The sequence below is a fragment of the Portunus trituberculatus genome, chromosome 39 (assembly GCF_017591435.1).
Source record: "Portunus trituberculatus isolate SZX2019 chromosome 39, ASM1759143v1, whole genome shotgun sequence".
NCBI classification, from domain to species: domain Eukaryota; kingdom Metazoa; phylum Arthropoda; class Malacostraca; order Decapoda; family Portunidae; genus Portunus; species Portunus trituberculatus.
This window is the reverse complement of record NC_059293.1, coordinates 12,223,132-12,241,465: the sequence shown is the minus strand read 5'-3', so window position 1 is coordinate 12,241,465 and position 18,334 is coordinate 12,223,132. Positions and strand designations below refer to the sequence as shown.

The 18,334-nt window shown below is 37.3% G+C and overlaps 2 protein-coding genes across 5 annotated transcripts in view; one reads left to right on the top strand and one right to left on the bottom strand.

Moving 5' to 3' along the window:
- The first annotated feature begins 16 nt into the window (after positions 1-16).
- Positions 17-16,255, top strand: LOC123515531 (target of rapamycin complex subunit lst8-like). Its single transcript, XM_045274240.1, has 6 exons — positions 17-430; positions 4,791-5,005; positions 5,503-5,653; positions 6,012-6,214; positions 8,926-9,068; positions 10,526-16,255. Exons 1-6 carry the CDS (start codon positions 311-313, stop codon positions 10,645-10,647), a joined length of 954 nt encoding a protein of 317 aa, XP_045130175.1. The 5' UTR covers positions 17-310; the 3' UTR covers positions 10,648-16,255.
- Positions 12,966-18,334, bottom strand: part of LOC123515530 (fatty acid hydroxylase domain-containing protein 2-like) — a 20,091-nt gene continuing 14,722 nt past the window's right edge. For all 4 annotated transcript variants that reach the window (XM_045274236.1, XM_045274237.1, XM_045274239.1 and 1 more), the window contains one exon: positions 12,966-18,093. In XM_045274236.1, the coding sequence (XP_045130171.1) occupies positions 17,889-18,093 (205 nt within the window). In that variant the 3' untranslated portion in view covers positions 12,966-17,888. The remainder of the gene's footprint in view (positions 18,094-18,334) is intronic.

Sequence of the window (18,334 nt, the reverse complement as noted above, 5' to 3'; positions counted from 1 at the left end):
ACATTGCAAAGTCTATTTTTATAGAGATACTAAGAGCATGGACCGTTGAAAAGTCATCTGTTCATTTGCCAGCTGACCGCGCCGCTCTCGTGTCTCATTATCTGTTATTCGTGTTTCTTGTATCTGGAGGGATTATTACAGCTATTGAAATTGTCACCGAGTTGAAGAATGGGCAATGAGCCAATAGTATGAAGATAACGCCACGTCGAGATTCCTGACAAGTTAAGACAACACAAGACTAGAAGGCTTGTTATTTTATTTGTTTATTATTATTTTTTTTTTTTCCTTGTCCTGCGGTTCCTCCTGCACCATGTCCGGGAACGACGTGGGGAACCAGGTGATCCTTGCCACGGCGAGCTATGACCACACCATCAAGCTGTGGCAAGCCCATAGTGGCATCTGCCAGAGGACTCTCAAGCATCCGGAGTCTGTATCCTTTTGTGGCCTATCTGGCAGTTACTGGATGATAGGTATAGGTTGCTGGTTGTTTACTTATTGTTTGGTATATGAATTAGGTAAATTTACAGTCTTTCGCCATACTATCACTTCAGGATTAAACTTTTTTTTTGTTCTTTTCGAACTGTTCCGAGTGAATCTGCACTTCGTTTCTGTTGAAATTCGTTTTTTTTTTCCTCCTTCCCCAAAGAAACACGGTCTGCCCCCTCAGAAAATATTGTATTGCGATGGAAACGAAAAAAAAAATAATAATAATATGAAACAGACCAAAATGTACCTGAAAATAAATTCATTATGACAGTGCCACAAAAGTAACAGTCAAATTTTGATTGTTAAAGCTGTAGAGAGTACTTGCCACCACCACTGGCTATGCCACCCTATTAAAACATATCAATTCAGTCCAAACTAACCTAACCGAAACTTTAACCTAACCTAACCTTGTTGAGGCAGCATGCACTTTTGATACATTTCCCTCTGAACAAATTGGCTTTATCTAACTCATATAAACTGATTTAACCAAACCAAATAAACCTAATATGACTAGCAATGATAAGATATTGATATGAAGTAATTGCCTTATTTTTCTTTGTAAAATCTGGCAATACAATGGAAATAATCAAGATGACACCCTGCCTGTTCAGACACCTTCCAATGACTGATTCAAAATTGAGTCACTTCTCTCCACAAACATCTCTGATTGGCCAGATATATTATGTATTACTTTTTTGGGTCAGTAGTTGCAAGTTAAAAAAAAAAAAACCACTGTGATTGATTTAATGTGCGCGCAAATAAAGTGACAATACGCACACGTGATCGAACACACCTAACAACATTCCTCAGTGCCCGTCAGTCCATCACATGTGCGGGTGTTGCAGCGTGTTAGCTCGTTCCCCGCAAAATGGTAAATCTTTAAAAATTGTTGTCAACATTATAAACAATTACTCAGAATGAGAAGCTCTATATCAGAGGTGTCAAGCATGTGGCCAGCAGACCACACGTAGTCTGCCATACTCCTTTTTTTTTTTTTTTTTTTTTTTTTTTTTTTTTTTTTTTTTTTTATACCATGTGGGCTTTTCACAGGAATTTATGGGCTAAAGGGGGTACTTTTTTTGGGGTACCTCCTATCTCAAAGCCCTCGCTAGGAAACCGTTGCCCCGAGTAAGGAAGCCCAACTTAAACTCGGACCGTGGACAGGATTCGAACCCGTGCGCTTGGAGACCTCGCGGACTCCAAAGCACGCATGGTTCCACTGTACCACGGTGGCCCCTAATGCAGCCTGTGGCATATCTACTGCTCCAGTCTCCCAGTCACTCTTCCTTATGTTTATATGCAGTAGTATACCCAAGTGCCACCCTTCTGGAAATTGAGATAATGGTTTCACAGAGTTCTGTGAGGTCTGTTTTATATGGTTGTTGAGAGACATTGCTCAGAAAATAAGGTTGTAAGTCCATAATAATGGTTTAGATTTTCAACCTTTTTGGCCAAAGGGCTGCAGTAGTGTACCCATCCACCAGTTTCTGAGAGGACAGCATGCATGACTGTACTCATGCGCCAAACCAGGATAGACAGTCTCGTCTCAAGCCTGTGTGGAACGTGCTCCAATTACTCTTGCTCTCGTCCCCAGCCTATGCGAAGCAGGCCCACCTCACTTGAAAGTCTTTTCTGTGCTTTGTCTTGTATCACACACACGTACCTATCACTCACTTTGTACTTTTAGGCAAATCTACTAATTTTCCTGTTGTTAGAGCAATAACAATAATGTCCTGTGATAATGTAGATGACAAGTGGTCAATTTACATCTATGCCATTTTATGGCAAAAATAGAATGAAACTCCTCCAGTCTCTGTCTGATGAAAAACCCACCTCTCCATTAGCAATAGATGCTAGTGATGAAAGTAGTGGTGAGCTTAGTGATGAGAGTGTTTCAGATCCTATTTATTTCCCTGATACTTCTAATACAACAGGGAGTGACTCTAATGTAGATGACTCAGTTGTAGTGCCAAATGGTGAGGCTGAGAATAATGATAGTGATGATGTTTATGTAGCTTTGAGTGATTGTGGTAGCACTGTGCATAATATAGTGTCACAGGGGAGGAAGGTATCACTTACGCCTGAAACATGGAAATGTAATGTAGCAAAGAAAAAACGTAATGCTGGCAAAGAATAAGTCAGCGTAAATTGTTGAAAAGTTATGACAAAGCTATCTATTTTTTTTATTTTTAAATCATATTTTTTGTTGTTATATTTTCTATGCAAAAGGAATCATGTTAAAATGTACAAACCATGAGCTTTAAAACGGTATAAGAATTATTATCCATGCTGTAATAGTTTTGGAGAAAATCTTTTTATAGTTTGAAAACTTAAAAGCCATTTCCTGAGAATTTTAAGAAATGGCACTTGGGTATAGTACTCCAAGCAATGCATCATATGATTTATTAATCTGGTCTTTCGTCTCAAGGTTATCACTTATAGTAATGAATCGGATCGCTCTCTGTCTTTGTATATCAGACATGTTTATCATATTTGAAACAATGTCCATTTGGGCACGACAACTCCTTACTGTAGAGGTATTAAATGTGAACATGACACAGCAGGCTCTTATTTATCCAGCCTTCAAGCATGAAAACTAGTATTGTTTTGTCCCTTGAGTCAGGTGGACTGTTGGAGCAGTACATATATCCAATATCTCATATACAAGCTTATTTTGAAACCCTTCATTTTTTTTAAAGAAAAGAATAACTAGTTAATGAAGAACATTGTGTAGTACAGAAAAGTGGAAAGTTTTGTATTTTTTGCTGCAGTATATGTAAAACTAACCTGTTTGATTTGTAACCAAAATTTAGTGAAGAATTACAACATTTGTAGACATCATGCAAGCACTCATGCTTTGAAGTATGATGAATATAGAGGAAACTTGTGTTAAAGAAAAGTTAGGGAATTAGAACAATCACTCAAAAAAGCAGCAGGCACTTTTTGAAAGTGTTCAACAAGCCAGTGTTGCCACAGTTCAGGCAAGGGATAGGATTTCACAAGAAATAGCTATAACATCAAACCCTTTTTTCAGAAGACCACTTTATGAAGAAATATATTTTGTTGGAGTTCAGAGAAAGATTTGTAGACTTTAAAAACCTTAAGCATATTTTCTATTTTCTACAACCCTTTCTTTGTTAGTTCTGATGAGGTACCAGAACAGTTTTAGTTAGAACTAATTGAGCTTCAGTGCAATTCTGTGTTGAAGAAAATGTTTTTTCAACTGTTGATATTGAAACATTTTATCAGTATGTTGGGCCAACATATGCACAAATTAGATGTTTGGCCTAAAAGGTTATGTCAGTGTTCAGCATTACCTATGTCTACAAACAACTCTTTTTCTGTGATGAATAAGTCTTGACTCAGGTCTCACCTAACTGATGAACATTTCAACTCAACACTGAAGGTAGCCACTGCTCAATCCTTAGTGCCAAACAATTATGCACTTGTACAGGCCAAGAGGTGTCAAGTTTTTTGGGACCAGCTGTACTGCAAATTAGATTAAATAATTGGTTGATTTCCTTTGCACCTTTGTTTTAAGGTTACACCTGAACATGAATGTAGATTAAATCACCTTTATTATGATAATAGTAATAATAATAATAATTATTATTATTATTATTATTATTATTATTATTATTATTATTATTATCAATATGTTTATCATTATTAGTAGTATTTTTGTAATACTCCTTAAATAAATTATATCAATTTGTGCATAATTATGTGGTCTGCATGTTGTACACTGATGAAATGTGGCCTGTTGGATAAAATGAGTTTGACATCTCTGCTTTCTATGATGAGAAAGATAAGAAAAGCCATGTTGATTATGGTGAAAGACTGTAAAAGTACCATGAATTTTTACTTTTTCACTCATCTCCCAATTCCAGAAGAAGTTATTTATTTATGTTAGTCTTCAATGTGTTTTGAATGAATCTGCACATGTTTGTCACAGATAATTACTTTTTAATTTTTATCCACCATCCCTAATTTCCTATCCTCACATAGATACCTTAGCCTAATGGAGATAACTTAACCAATGTAACCTAGTCAAGATGACATCTACCACTGGCAGACATCTTCAGATGAATTTAACCTCATCTAGCTTAATTAAACAGATTTAACCTCCTTTCATGTTTATCATCATCTTCTCTAACTATTTATTTCTACATCTTACTTTCTTCTTAATTTCTTTATTGTCATTACATTTTTCCCTCTTACATGTTTCATTTCTTGTTGGTTCTTGGATTGCAACACACTTTAATTTTCTATGATCTTTATTTTTCCTTGATTACCAACCATAGCAAGTCAATGCCATGGAGATCACTCCAAACCGTCAGCAGCTGGCAGCAGCAGGATACCAACACATCCGCATGTACGACCTCAAATCTCTGAGTGAGGATCCTGTCATCAACTTTGAAGGCATCAGCAAAAATGTGACAGCACTTGGCTTCCAGGAGGATGGGAAGTGGATGTTTACTGGAGGAGAAGACTCCACAGCCAAGATATGGGACCTGAGGTGTTGTGGGTTGTGTTTTTACTTAATTGTATTTGTGAAGGATTGAATCAAGAGTTAGTTTGTCATATTTTTCCTTAAAGCTTCAAATTGTCCTCACATGCACATCTGCCAGTAAGTGCATTCCACTGGCTGATGGGTCTGTCAGGAAAAATATATTTCCTCACCTTTCTTTACCCTTTTTTGTACAATATATTACTGTGTCCTTTTAGTATTAATTGTTGTGGCTCCACAAAATCTGATACCAGTCATTTCTTTTCCTTTTACACATTTTGTGCATCAAGATAATTTTTGTCTAAAGTGTTGGGAGTTTCTGTTCATGAAGCCATTTTTCATTGCTAAGATCTTTCAAATCTGGTTGTTATTTCCTAGTTGAAATTATGTTATAAGCTAAGCACCACCCCTGAGACCTCAGAAGAATGCATTATGTATGTACTGTACAATGGTACTTTTTTTCAAGTTATCAGACATAGATTCTGAGGTTGTCTTTTCCCTGCCAGATCATACAACTTGCATGTGTCACGGATCTTCCAAGTGAACTCACCTGTCACCTGTGCCTGCCTGCACCCTAACCAGGCAGAGCTCTTTGTTGGAGACCAGTCAGGTGTTATCCACATCTGGGACATTAAGACTGAACACTATGAGCAGTTGGTGAGTTCTGTTTACCATCCTCTCCCATATTATTATCTTCTTTCTCTTTCTCCTTGTCATCTTATTAGCCTGAGAAATTCCTGGTATTTTTAAGGACCCGAAACTTTCAATTACTTTTTTCTTAGTAACAAAAATAAAGACAAATCACTCCCATAAGATTTCTAATGCTATAAGATCATCTCTAAGAAAGAACAAGACAGCTTTCAAGATCTAAGGAGATTTTTAATCCATAGCATTTATATATGTAGTCTCTCTCTCTCTCTCTCTCTCTCTCTCTCTCTCTCTCTCTCTCTCTCTCTCTCTCTCTCTCTCTCTCTCTCTCTCTCTCTCTCTCTCTCACCAAACCCCAACTTTGCAGATCCCAGAAGCAGATGCGAGTATTCAGAGCATCGCCATAGACCCTGAGGGCACCTACATGGCAGCTGTCAACAACCGGGGCAAGGCGTATGTGTGGCGGCTCTCAGGCGGCACAGGAGAGAGCCCCACTACCCTTACCCCTGCCCGCTCCATCCACGCACACAACAAATATGCCCTCAAAGTCAGGTTCAGCCCAGACTCAACGTACGTGACCTGTTCTTTCTTCCCGTGTTCATGTCATTGCTTTGTGGGTTTTAGTACTGTTGTAGGTCTTTAAAGGTGTAGCTCCTCTGTAGTGTGTGTGTGTGTGTGTGTGTGTGTGTGTGTGTGTGTTTCCTTGGCTGAGTTTATGTTTTTGTGGCTCAGTGCATGTGTAACTTTTTCTTGTATTTTTTATTTGATTTGATTTATTTTTTTTATTTATTTATTATTTATTTTATCTATTTATTTATTTATTTTATTTATTTATTTATTTATTTTTTTTTTTTTTTTTTGTGTGTGTGTGTGTGTGTGTTAGCTTTGGATGTCAAGTGTGTGTTGTAACTGAGATGTTTTATAGTTTGTGTACCTACTGATACGAACATAGTGGTACCTCGCCATAAAAGACTTCACAGTAACGGATTTCACTAAATAAAGGACTGGTCAGATACTGGCCAAATTTTTTTTGGACTGTAATGGCAAAAGAGGAGAACTGGCAAATTTTTTTCCAAGAATCCATGGTTCTGTGTGGCCATGCAGCTGAATACACATATGACACAATAAACAAGCCAAAAACTAACAAAAGAAAATTGAAGAAGTGAGTAGAGGAGAGAAATGAGAAGAAACAATGCTATGTTCTGCTACTGCAGTAAGTGATGCGGCAGCAGAATGTAAGCTGTGTCAATAACATACCTGCTTCTGTAACTCTCTCTCTCTCTCTCTCTCTCTCTCTCTCTCTCTCTCTCTCTCTCTCTCTCTCTCTCTCTCTCTCTCTCTCTCTCTCTCTCTCTCTCTCTCTCTCTCTCTCTCTCTCTCTCTCTCTCTTGCCTTCATTCTCCAACTTCACTTCATCTCATTTACCATGTCTCTATCTTTCTTTCTCTCCCTCTGTTTCTCTATATATTGGTGATATACAAAAAATTATTCCAACTTTTTTTCCACACCACTGTTGAGTTAAAAATCAAATTGTGTTTTATGTATATGGATCTCCCCCATCATAAACATGACATATGAGTGTAGGAGTGCAACATTGTCAATATCTCCATGTGACCTGACTGACCAGTCTGTACAGAAAACACACCTTGATCTTTACCTCAATGGTGAAGTGGAACAAAAGTTAGAATGATTTTGGAAATACACTAATTTATATAGCAACAGAGGGAAAGACACCTAAATGGCTAGTTTAGAATGACCCGAGTATAGTCAAACAGTGGTATGCTGGAGAATGCTGGAGGATGCAGACACCATTCACATGTGAATATTAAACATAAATTAAAACTGCACTTTCTTTAGACAATAAAAAAAGATCAGTAAATAGTGTGAAAATTATAAAAGAACAGTCACAGTGCATGAGATCCACGGGAAACATGTACAGTGTTCCCTTGTTTATTGCGGGAGATGCATTCTGTAACCACCCATGAAAAGTTAAAATCTGCAAAGTAGGGATGCTATATATACTTCATTATATACGGAACATTTTAAACCTTTGTAAACCTCCCAGCACTATTATCAACCCTTCCTGCCACTGTATAAATCTTCCCCACACTCTTATCAACTGTTCCCTCTACTGTATTACACTTCCCCACACTCTTATAAACTTTTCTTATAGGCTAAACATAAGCATACAGTACTGTATATGTATATAAACAATACATGTACAGTACTGTACGTACATAGTAACATACATTGTCGTCATTATTACACACCAACTTACTGTATTACTGTACATACAGTATTTGTAAGTGACGCTGAGGACCCCATGATATAGCGAAAAATCCGCAGAACGTATCTATATGTAAAACCCGCGAAAGAGTGAGGCCGCGAAAGTTGAACTGCAAAATAGCAAGGGAACACAGTAGCTAGATACTAGCTCAGCTGAGGCAGGACCGATGTGCCGAGCTGCCAATTATAGCAACAACATCCCCAAGCTTGACTTGTATCTCAAAAAAAAAAAAAAAAAAAAAAAAAAATTGTTGCTCATATCTCAAAAACCTCATATCTCAAGCTACCATTGTATAAACAAATATAAACTATTTGTGCCCCGGCGTGGGTGCGAATGGTCATTACCTACCTGGAAGCATCACTTCAGCCATTAAAGGCCAGGATGGCTCAGTGGCTGAGGTGGTGCCTCCCAAGTAGGTGATGGGCATTCATGTCCAGACCAGGGCACAAATAGTACATGTATATATATATATATATATATATATATATATATATATATATATATATATATATATATATATATATATATATATATATATATATATATATATATATATATATATATGCAGAATTAATTCCAAGGTACAGTGGCACTTAGTGTTCATCACAGTGTTATAAGTTTGTGTGTTCTCTGATAAACTCTAGAACTAAAAAAATTTATTTTCTATTTGGAATTTATGGGAAGTAGAACTTGTTTTTAGTGAATTTTTCTTGTTGCTCTTTCCCAGTGGCTCTCTTACATAAAAAAAGAAACAAAATGTATTTAAAACTCTCTCAGGTTTTCACTTTCAGTTTCAGTTTTGTATTGTCTATGTTTTTTTAGTCCCATTTACTATTCAAGGGATAGGATTCAGCATAAACTGATAGAAAGTAGAGATGAGCATTCCATTTTAGTGAGGTACAGCTTTGCACCAGACAAAAGAGTTTGACAAGTTTTATCTTTGTGTGGCACATTCAAGACAGATGATTAATTACCTTGACTCTTCCTCTGGCAGCATGATGGTGACTACCTCAGCAGACCACACTGCCCGAATTTGGAAGACTGCTGATTTCTCCCAGATGACAGAGTTAAATGAGAGCAACCAGCGATGGGTGTGGGATGTGGCATTCTCAGCAGACTCACAGCACATCATTACTGGTGAGTGGTGTGGGTTGTGGTGTGAGGTTTGCTTTGCCCTCACTATAACTATTTTCAAAGACCAAAGAGATGAATAGTTTGGTTATCATGAGTGTTTCTCTTGTTAATGTAGAAATCTCATTAATCTGTCCTTAAACCATAAAAATACTAAGAACCTGATTTATTTGAACTAGAGCCCATTGAAAGTAGTGGAAGTCTAACATAGAATGGTTTCAGAATATATGCTTAGGTTTGATAAAGAATGAACTTGTAAGAGACCCATTAGAAGTTTAAACCAAGAAATAATCATAATAATTTCTTAATTTCTTGCTGAATTATACTTGAACCTTGTGTTTCTTGATTGGTGCCTTGTGTGATAGAAAAATTGTAAGGTTGAAGGAATGTTGAAGTGTCTAGTGTTGGAACATCATCTTTCATATTCGGTATATTTAGACCTTTAGGGGAAGAAAAGATTAAGCCCATAGAATGTCTTATTGCTTTATGCGTTTAATATATTGATTTCATACATAAATTTGTTCAGTCAAAAATGGAGGGATGGACAGACAGACAACAAACAGGAAAATAGGAAGGAAAGGAAATAAGCAAACAGTTTATGGAAGAAAAGAAACAAAACATCTTTAGAAGGGTCTAGGCCAACTGGCCACAGCTCAACTGGCTGCGGGAAATTGGCCGCCATATAGACTGGGAGGAAACTGCAAATGCATAATTCTTGTACTCAAGGCAGCTCCTTACACCCCCCACAATGAATAGTTGATTATCAAACTAATGAAAAATTATTCTATTTTAAATTCAGCATTAAACAAAAAGTAAAACTGCATACTAAGAAACAAAATAAGATATTATAAAAGTTCAAAGAATTATCATTGGTGTATCTCCAAAATTACTTTTGAAATCATTTTAACTTTTGTTCCTACATCACTGTTGAGGTAAAAACCAAGGCGTTTTTTTTCTATGTAAGTCAGCCTTGCATCCTAAACATGGCATATGAGCATGGGAGTGTGACCTTACCAATACATCCACCTGACCTGACGTCTTCCAGGCATCCCACTTCTACATACTACAGGTTTCAACATACATATGGCTCATAATTGGTTCCTTCTTCAGTAATTTGATACATCTTTGAGGATTCTGTAAAGTTCCTTAATCAATGCTTCTCTTATTTTGTTTCTTAGTACATAGTTTTACTTTAGTTCAATGTTGAATTTAAAATTGAATAATTTTTCATTAGTTCGAGAATCAATTATACGCTGGTGGGGGTGTAAGGAGCCATCTTGAGTACATAAATGAGCTGCCTTGAATACAGAAATTATTTCCCTTGAGTACGTAAATTACACATTTCCAGTTTCTTCCCAATCTATATGGTGGCCAATTTCCTGTGGTCAGTTGTCTGTGGCCAGTTGGGCTGTGGCCAGTTGTCCTATTCCCTCTTTGGAGTACAGCATCTTTCTTCCTCACAGGTTCCTCAGACAATGTTGCCAGGTTGTGGTCAGTGGAGAGTGGGGAAGTGAAGAGAGAATACAGTGGCCATCAGAAGGCCATCTCTGCAATAGCCTTCAAGGATGTCTTGTATCCCTCCTGAGACCCAGCCAAGGATGATGGTCAGAGAAGGAGAGGAAGTTGTGGAAGTGCCCTTCAATCAAAGTGGTAATAAGAACTAGATGGAGAGGTGCTTTAACAGATCATTCTTAATAGAAAAAGGATGATAGAAATATGATAGATAAGGGAAGTTATATTGATAGTTTGTGATGGATACAAGATACAGATCATTTTAATTAAAAGGCTAGGAGTGATAAAGAAGTGACTGAATGCACACCAGTATTTTTCTACATCTTTAATTGAGGTCAGTATTAGGAATGCCGTGGTTAGAGAATATTGGTCACTGAATTTGCCCATCATGACGCTCAAGTAGTAATTGCCTCCTCATAGTGTGTTGCTTGAAAGTTGCTAGTTGTTCCTTTCAAACTGTGATCAAGAGGTAGGAGTTCCTAGTGTTCATGAACTAAGAATTCATCTACTTGATGGTTGGAAGGTACCATGTTAAGATAAATTTTCCCTGGAAGATTTTTTATGAAGTAAAAAAGATACTTAAAAGATTGGACTGATGTAGAGAGGAACTTACAATGTATCAAGTGGCAGGACAAAATATGAGTGAGACTGGATTGAGGAAATATATTGTAGGGTATAAGGACAGGAGCACGGAGATTTCATAGCAGGACTACATTTTTGAAGGGCTTCCAAGGAACAGTTATTTGAATAGATGGACAACAGCTTTTTACAATGGATGGTATTGTCACAGTTTTTTATGCAAGTCTTTCCTGATTCTTGGTCTTGGAAACTCCAGCAAAGGATGGCCATGGTACGAGTTGAAAAGTTACCTTTCCACTTCTCCTTTTACCTCATTTTTGCACACTTCAGTTTCTTGCTGTACTCGTTATTTCACTCACCTACTCCCTTCAAGTGACGAGACCATCAGGAAGCAGGATTGATCATGATACTGTGAAAGATGCTAAGTGTGAGGAAAAATTTTAAGGAGCAGGTATAGAGTATGTCATTGAAATTTACTAAATAAGGTAATGTACAATCGAGTAAAATGCACCACCATCCTAACTATGGTACAGAATATATCATTATAGTTTGCTAATATCAGAGGGAGTAGCCATTGAGTTTTGTTAACTTGTGCACATTTTCTGCCATCTTAATTATATTAGCTATTAACTATATTAGGAATGCAGGCTAGATATTATGGTTGTGGAGCTTTATTTAATTCTTGTACCATATCATGAGTGAAGATGCAGTACTTGCTGTTGAATTTGCCTCACACTCAGCAGTCTTCATTGATAGGCGATGTATAGTTATCAAGGTAGCTTTTGTTCTAGTCAAGTGTAATACAGTATGTGCAGCCTTGACACCATGGGGCTGACCTAATTTCTTTTCATTATAAATGGAGGCGGCTCACAACTATCTTATTAGGTAGGCATGATGTTCTGATGCTCTTAGAACATCGTGCAACCTTATATGCTCTATGGGGAAAAGGTGTCTAAATTACTTCAGCTGTTCAGCTTATGTAGAGAAACCATCTGTCCATCTGGTGTGCTAGATAATGCCTAACTGCACTACTATTTTGCTACTTTCCATCCTCTCAACATTCCTAAAATGACAAGCTAGGAAAAATGTAAGGTGGTATTTAGAATATACAAAGCTAGCCATGATCTTCCATTTATTTCCATTCAAAGAGGAGTTAGGCCAAAGACAATATCATGGTTGATACAACATTACAACTGGTGAGACTACTGTATCCACCCAACTCCCAAAGTTTGGCAGACACTTATCTTCAGACAGATTGCTGAAGAACCAAGGCTGACAGCATGTGAAGTCAAGACTTAGGAAATTGGGCAAATGCAGGAGCCTCCTCACATTGTTGAAAAGCTGTACCAACCTCGATGTTGTTCTCAGCACAACTCTAGTTTGAGTGGAAATAAATGGGAGATCATGGCCAGTCTTGTTTAATGTAAACACTATGTTCCTCCTTGCTTTTAATAATTTTGTGGGTGATGAGAGGTGGGAAGCAGCAAAATAGTAGTACAGTTAGCCTTTGTTTGGCACACCAAACAGACACAGCACACCCTCTGCATCAGCTGACCAGCAAACTGAAGTGACTCTCCCAATTGTCTGTTCCCAGCAGAGCATAGAGGATTATCAGTGGGTGTTCCCAAAGCATCAGAACATCTTGCCTTACTAGGGAGATGAGCCTCCTCCATTTACACTGAAAGGTAAAGAAGTCAGCCCCATGCTGTCCCCCTTCCTCTCTCTCTATTCTTTCACTTCCATGCATTGATGATGTAAAGGTGATGGGGCAAAAAAACAACAACAATGAAGGCAACTGAATACAGTTAAGGATATGTGTAAATATTTTTATTAATTTGTAATATAGTTTTATAATAATGAAGTGCAACTATCAGTGCTAGGTAGTTAAGTTATGTATGTACATGTACAGAGTGATGATGGAGGAGATAAACTGGCTACAGTGGCATTGATGCTTCAAGTGTAGTAGTGAAAGGATAATGAAATGTAACAAATTCACTCAGGCCTTGGTGGTTGGTTGTCTTGGCTTGATCCATAAGGCATCTAATTTTGATATCTGTTCATGTCTTGCCTAAGGAATGATCCTAGTAAATACCTCACTAGCAAGATTTGCAGGTATATTTCTGTTTCAATGAAATTCAGGAAATTCATCTGAATATAAAAAAGAATTAGCATGAGGTATTATTCCATGGGAATCTGGTCTCAGGCAGGACATAATAGATGAGTCTGACACCTTCACTGATCAGGCCAAAATTATTACTGATGTCTGTGTTGATTTGTCACCTTTGACTGTACTTTCACCACCTAAGGATGACCAAGAAATGTTGTGTCTGAGTATTATGACTTTTCTTGGTCATCCTTAGGTAGTGAAAGTATAGTCAAAGAAAGGTGACAAATCCACACAAACATCAGTAATCATTTTGGCCTGATCAGTGAGGTGTCAGACTCATCTGTTGTGTTCTGCCTGAGACCAGATTCCCATGGAATAATACCTCATGCTAGTTTTTCTATATTCAGATCAATTTTCCTAAATTTCACTGAAACAGAAATATACCTGTAAATCTTGCTAGTGAGGTACTTACTAGGGAGCATACCTTTAGCAGGACATGAGCAGATATCAAAACTAGATGCCTTATAGATCAAGCCAAGACAACTAACTAATCACCAAGGCCTGAATGGACTTCTCACATTTCACTATACAACCTATATATATCATTGCACAATCAATATCTAGGAATAATTCATTGTTTGATACTATTGTTGCTTAAATGGAATAATAATATTTGTAATTATTTGCACAGATCATGAGCCTCAAGGAAGCAGGTCATACAATTAGAGAAATGGCTAAAAACAGTTTGTAGTATCCAGGACAAAACAAACATTATTGTTACTGTGTGTGGTTCAGGGGAGGAGGGTAATTGTGATACACTGAAACTAAAAAGGTTGTTTGGGTGCTCGAAAAGGTTGTTACAGTCTTAATTAAAGCTTCCAGTGGTCTTGACATCAGACTTTACTGCAAGTATGAAATCAGTAAAGACAAATCCTATTTGTCTTTCAGGGATGCCCAGACTGTTTCTACAGTAGATCACAATTCCCTTCCTCTCTGAACTCCCATGACCAATGCTCAACTTGTAGTGGACCCTGCCAACTCATCAGTATTTCTCAAACTGACCTACTTCCTTAAGGCAGCTCATGAACTGAATGGTTATCTCAAATGAATGTACTCTTTCATTTTAGCCACATTAGCAAACAATGAAGTGTCATAAGATATTGTGCAGTGTGTAATGTACTGTGTAATTTAGTTCCTTGGTCTGCTAAATGTTAAGTGTATTGTGGAAGTTAGAGGAAGTGTGGGTATAAAAAGGTGAGTGTATTGGTTTCTTGGTCTACTGTCAAGTGTTTCGTAGAGGTGAAACAAAATGGATGTAAAAGGTGAGTGTATTCCAGACTAGTTTGACCAGTTACTTCTTAAGGGGAATACGGTAAATTATGGTGCCAGCGTGCTGTGTGAACCAGGACTTGTAGACAACTATGCTCACCGAGCAGGCCTGGTGAGAAGTGCATAGCTTGCTTGACACCCTGCACATTGGTACTGAACTTACTAATCCACTGAAGAAGCACCTGGAGAATCAAACCTGGTCCTGAACTTTTGCCAAGTTATACAAACAGAACAAACAATGGCTATTACTATACTTCCACAGCTTAATGATTTTATCTCATAATTGCTGTACAGGATGTAACACGAGATTGAATACTGTAATTGCTGTACAGGATGTAACATGAGATAGAATACTGTAATGTCCCAAAACCTGTAGAAATGATGACTGCATAACTCACATGACCACTGAACAATCCGTGTCAACACATTATCATTTCTTCAAGTTTTTGTGCATTACAGTATGCTGTGTAATGAGACAAGTAGTACAGGTGATTTACTGATAAACATTACACATATGGCTAAACAAAGCCTCAAAATGCATGTCAATTGAACATTTCCTATTCATGATAACTTGTACTTTCAGTGGTATCACCAGAAACTAGTGTTACACCCTGTATTTTACATGGCTTTTGCAATTATTACATCCTATCTTATTTAGAAAATAAAGAACAGTATAATTGCAGAAGTGAAATCTATCAAAGAAATATTGTATGTTAATTTTAGTCCAACAATCATATTCCTAAAGACCACTGAAATTCATCTTCATCGCAATGACTAAAGCCTGTAGGTGTGAGACTACAAATAAATTAATACCATTAACAGATATATGATCACATGGCAGTAGCATATCAGCACTGTTCACAGACTGACTTTGGCTCAGACTGCTCAGTTCAGGTCACTAGATCATAGTCTGGAATGCGCCAACCTCACTCCACCCATGTAGCTTCACAAGATGTTCCAGTAAAAGTGTCTATGGCAATTCATTGCTTACATCTTAAAAATAAATCCTGCCAAGAGGCTCTTACTCAAGCTGCCTGTGAGTATTGGACACGACAGCCAACGAGTTACAAAGACATGAGGTCTGCAGTGCAATGCTAGGCAGTGCAGAGAAAAATACAATACAGCTTTATGAATAATCAGGATATCTTCAGTTAAGAAAGATTTGTGGAGCACAACCCAATACTGTTTTCTTTCCATTCCTTAGAGGTCTCCATAATATGAACCCCACTAGTGCTCTATCAACTCTGACTGAAAAACAATTTGATTAACATTGAATTCCAAACACACAAAACATCAATGATTTGACCTGTGAACTGTAATGGGGTCAAGGCTTGGAAGACATTCTCCAACACCTGGGGAAAACAGATTATGGGAAGCATGGTGGTAATAACATCACAGCAGCACTACATGACAGTTAAGGAGAAAAAGGGAATGGTAGGCACATCATCGGCCATCTTTTATATCAAGCCGATACTAACTGAACCAAAAACAAATACATTCAACCAAATAAAATATGTACATAAAATAAGATTACTACACTTGATATATTGTTTTGTATAATAAACTGAAATGTAAAAACATTTAGAAAAAAAAAAATCACTACCTGAATAATAATAATTCATATTAATTGAATAATCGAGTATAAAATATACCTGCCAGAACGAGACCACTGAGTTTTCTTATGATCTTGTTTGAAAGACTAAATTACAGGGTGTTCCAGAAACTTTTCACTTATTGACTACTTTTTAGGTTGTGTTTGAAAGATTTATACAATTTTTGTTTGTTGCTTGACCAAGAATGTCATAGTTGAGCTAGGTTGATTATGTTCTCAGAAAGAAACTGTGTATTGAACACAACTTCAAAAGAAATCTCATTAACCACAATGTAAGTAGTAAATAAATGAAGAGTTAACTTATTAAGGAGGACACCCTGTGCTTGATATTTGCAGGAAGTAACTTTGATATATAGGTAAAGTAAAGCCCAGATCAACAAGTTAATTGTGCTGGAGTCCCTGTATGACTGATGAGAGCATGTGCCTTGACAGTAGCCGACTCTGGCTAGATAAAGTGGACTAGAACTCTTGCAGCAGCATGTAATGGAAGCCAATCACTGCAAGCACAAATTACTCAACCTCCATCAAATGTTGACCCCCACACCAAATTATCATTTCCTTCCTTAACAATTTTGAACTACAACTGAAGGAAAAATTAATCATCATTGTACAGTTCCTCCTTACAGCTTCTAAATGCAAGCATGGAGTGGTGGTGGAAGAATCTATAAATGCCACAAAGTTTGCTCTATGCAGTGTGGATTAAACCACAATGCCAACTCAAACATGCCAAGTGGCAGCTGACAGACTGGTAGACATTCCCAGATCATAGCATAATTTTTTTCCTTGTTACATACACAAGATACATAACTTTATGGCAAGAGTTGCTGCTAATTAATCTGATAATGGCTGCTTACCCCAATTCATGAATTTTCAAAGTACAACTTCACCTTTCAGTAAATTGGCTGAAGATGTTACATGAATGAACTTTTGCATAAGCCAATAATTCAATCTTACAGAGCAAAGAGAAGGCTTTCTTACTGATAAAAACTTTACCTTATAGAGCAAAAAATACAAGTCCTCTTACTGGTACTAATAACCAACTCATTCCAAAACTAAGTTTTAACAAAAAAATTCCTCAAATCTATGCATATTGTAATCATCTTCACAGAAACACTCATTGCACTTCTTTCCTACTTCTTACTTGATCATATTCCTTGTAATCAGCTCACTTTAAGGCTTCAAGCACTAGAAAACAACATGTTCAGACAGCTACTCTCACAAAAGACACTGCAAATCTTTCACACCTACCTGGTTTTTGTTATATAACAAGTTGTCAATTGATAACTAGAAATCTGTTTTACACAAGATCATTTTGAGGCAACATTATTACATTCTGTAAAATATTTCCTTTCATTTTCTTGATTTGATGTGGTTATTAATAACCTTTCCAATATCTTAAAATAAAAATCACATTTCTGAGTATATTTCAGAACTATAACCTAATTGCATTATTCTCTTGTTCACATTTCATGACTTAATTCTATCCCTGACCACTGAATAATTCCCTTCCTTAAATTATCATAAAAATCTCATCTCCAGAGTATCCTTTAATTTATCTTCCAACTCTTATCTACCAAACCTTTCCCTGTTCTTAACCACTACTTTCCTCTTCTCCCCATTCCACCACCACCACCATCTCCATTACCACTACTTTCTCCCGAAATACCCCCCCACAAGACACTTCCCTTTACTGTGAGTCTTCAGAGGGCTGATCATAACACTGCTTGCCACGGATCACTTTCCCCTTAGGCAGGACATCAGGGTAGGCCTCGCGGGGTGGCACCAGTGACAGCATCATCAAGTGACGGGAGAAGCACTTGGAGGCTCGGAACTTGTCATCAGTGCCATGAAGGAGATCCAGAACCCCCAAGACTCCGTAGCACTGGTTGAACCTGAAGAGAGAATGTGATAAAGTGTAGGATAAGGAAAAATATTACCTTACAGTTCCTCTTTATAGTTTCTCTTGAGTACCATGATGTATTTTCATATTCATTCTAATTACTATTTAATGATTTTATAGTTTCAGAAACTTATGTGAGGGATTAAAATGGTGAAGACTGCAGCCATTATTAATCTTCTGACCTAAGAAGAAGAAGAATTCCTTAGTACTGACTGAATCTGGAGAGAGGCATG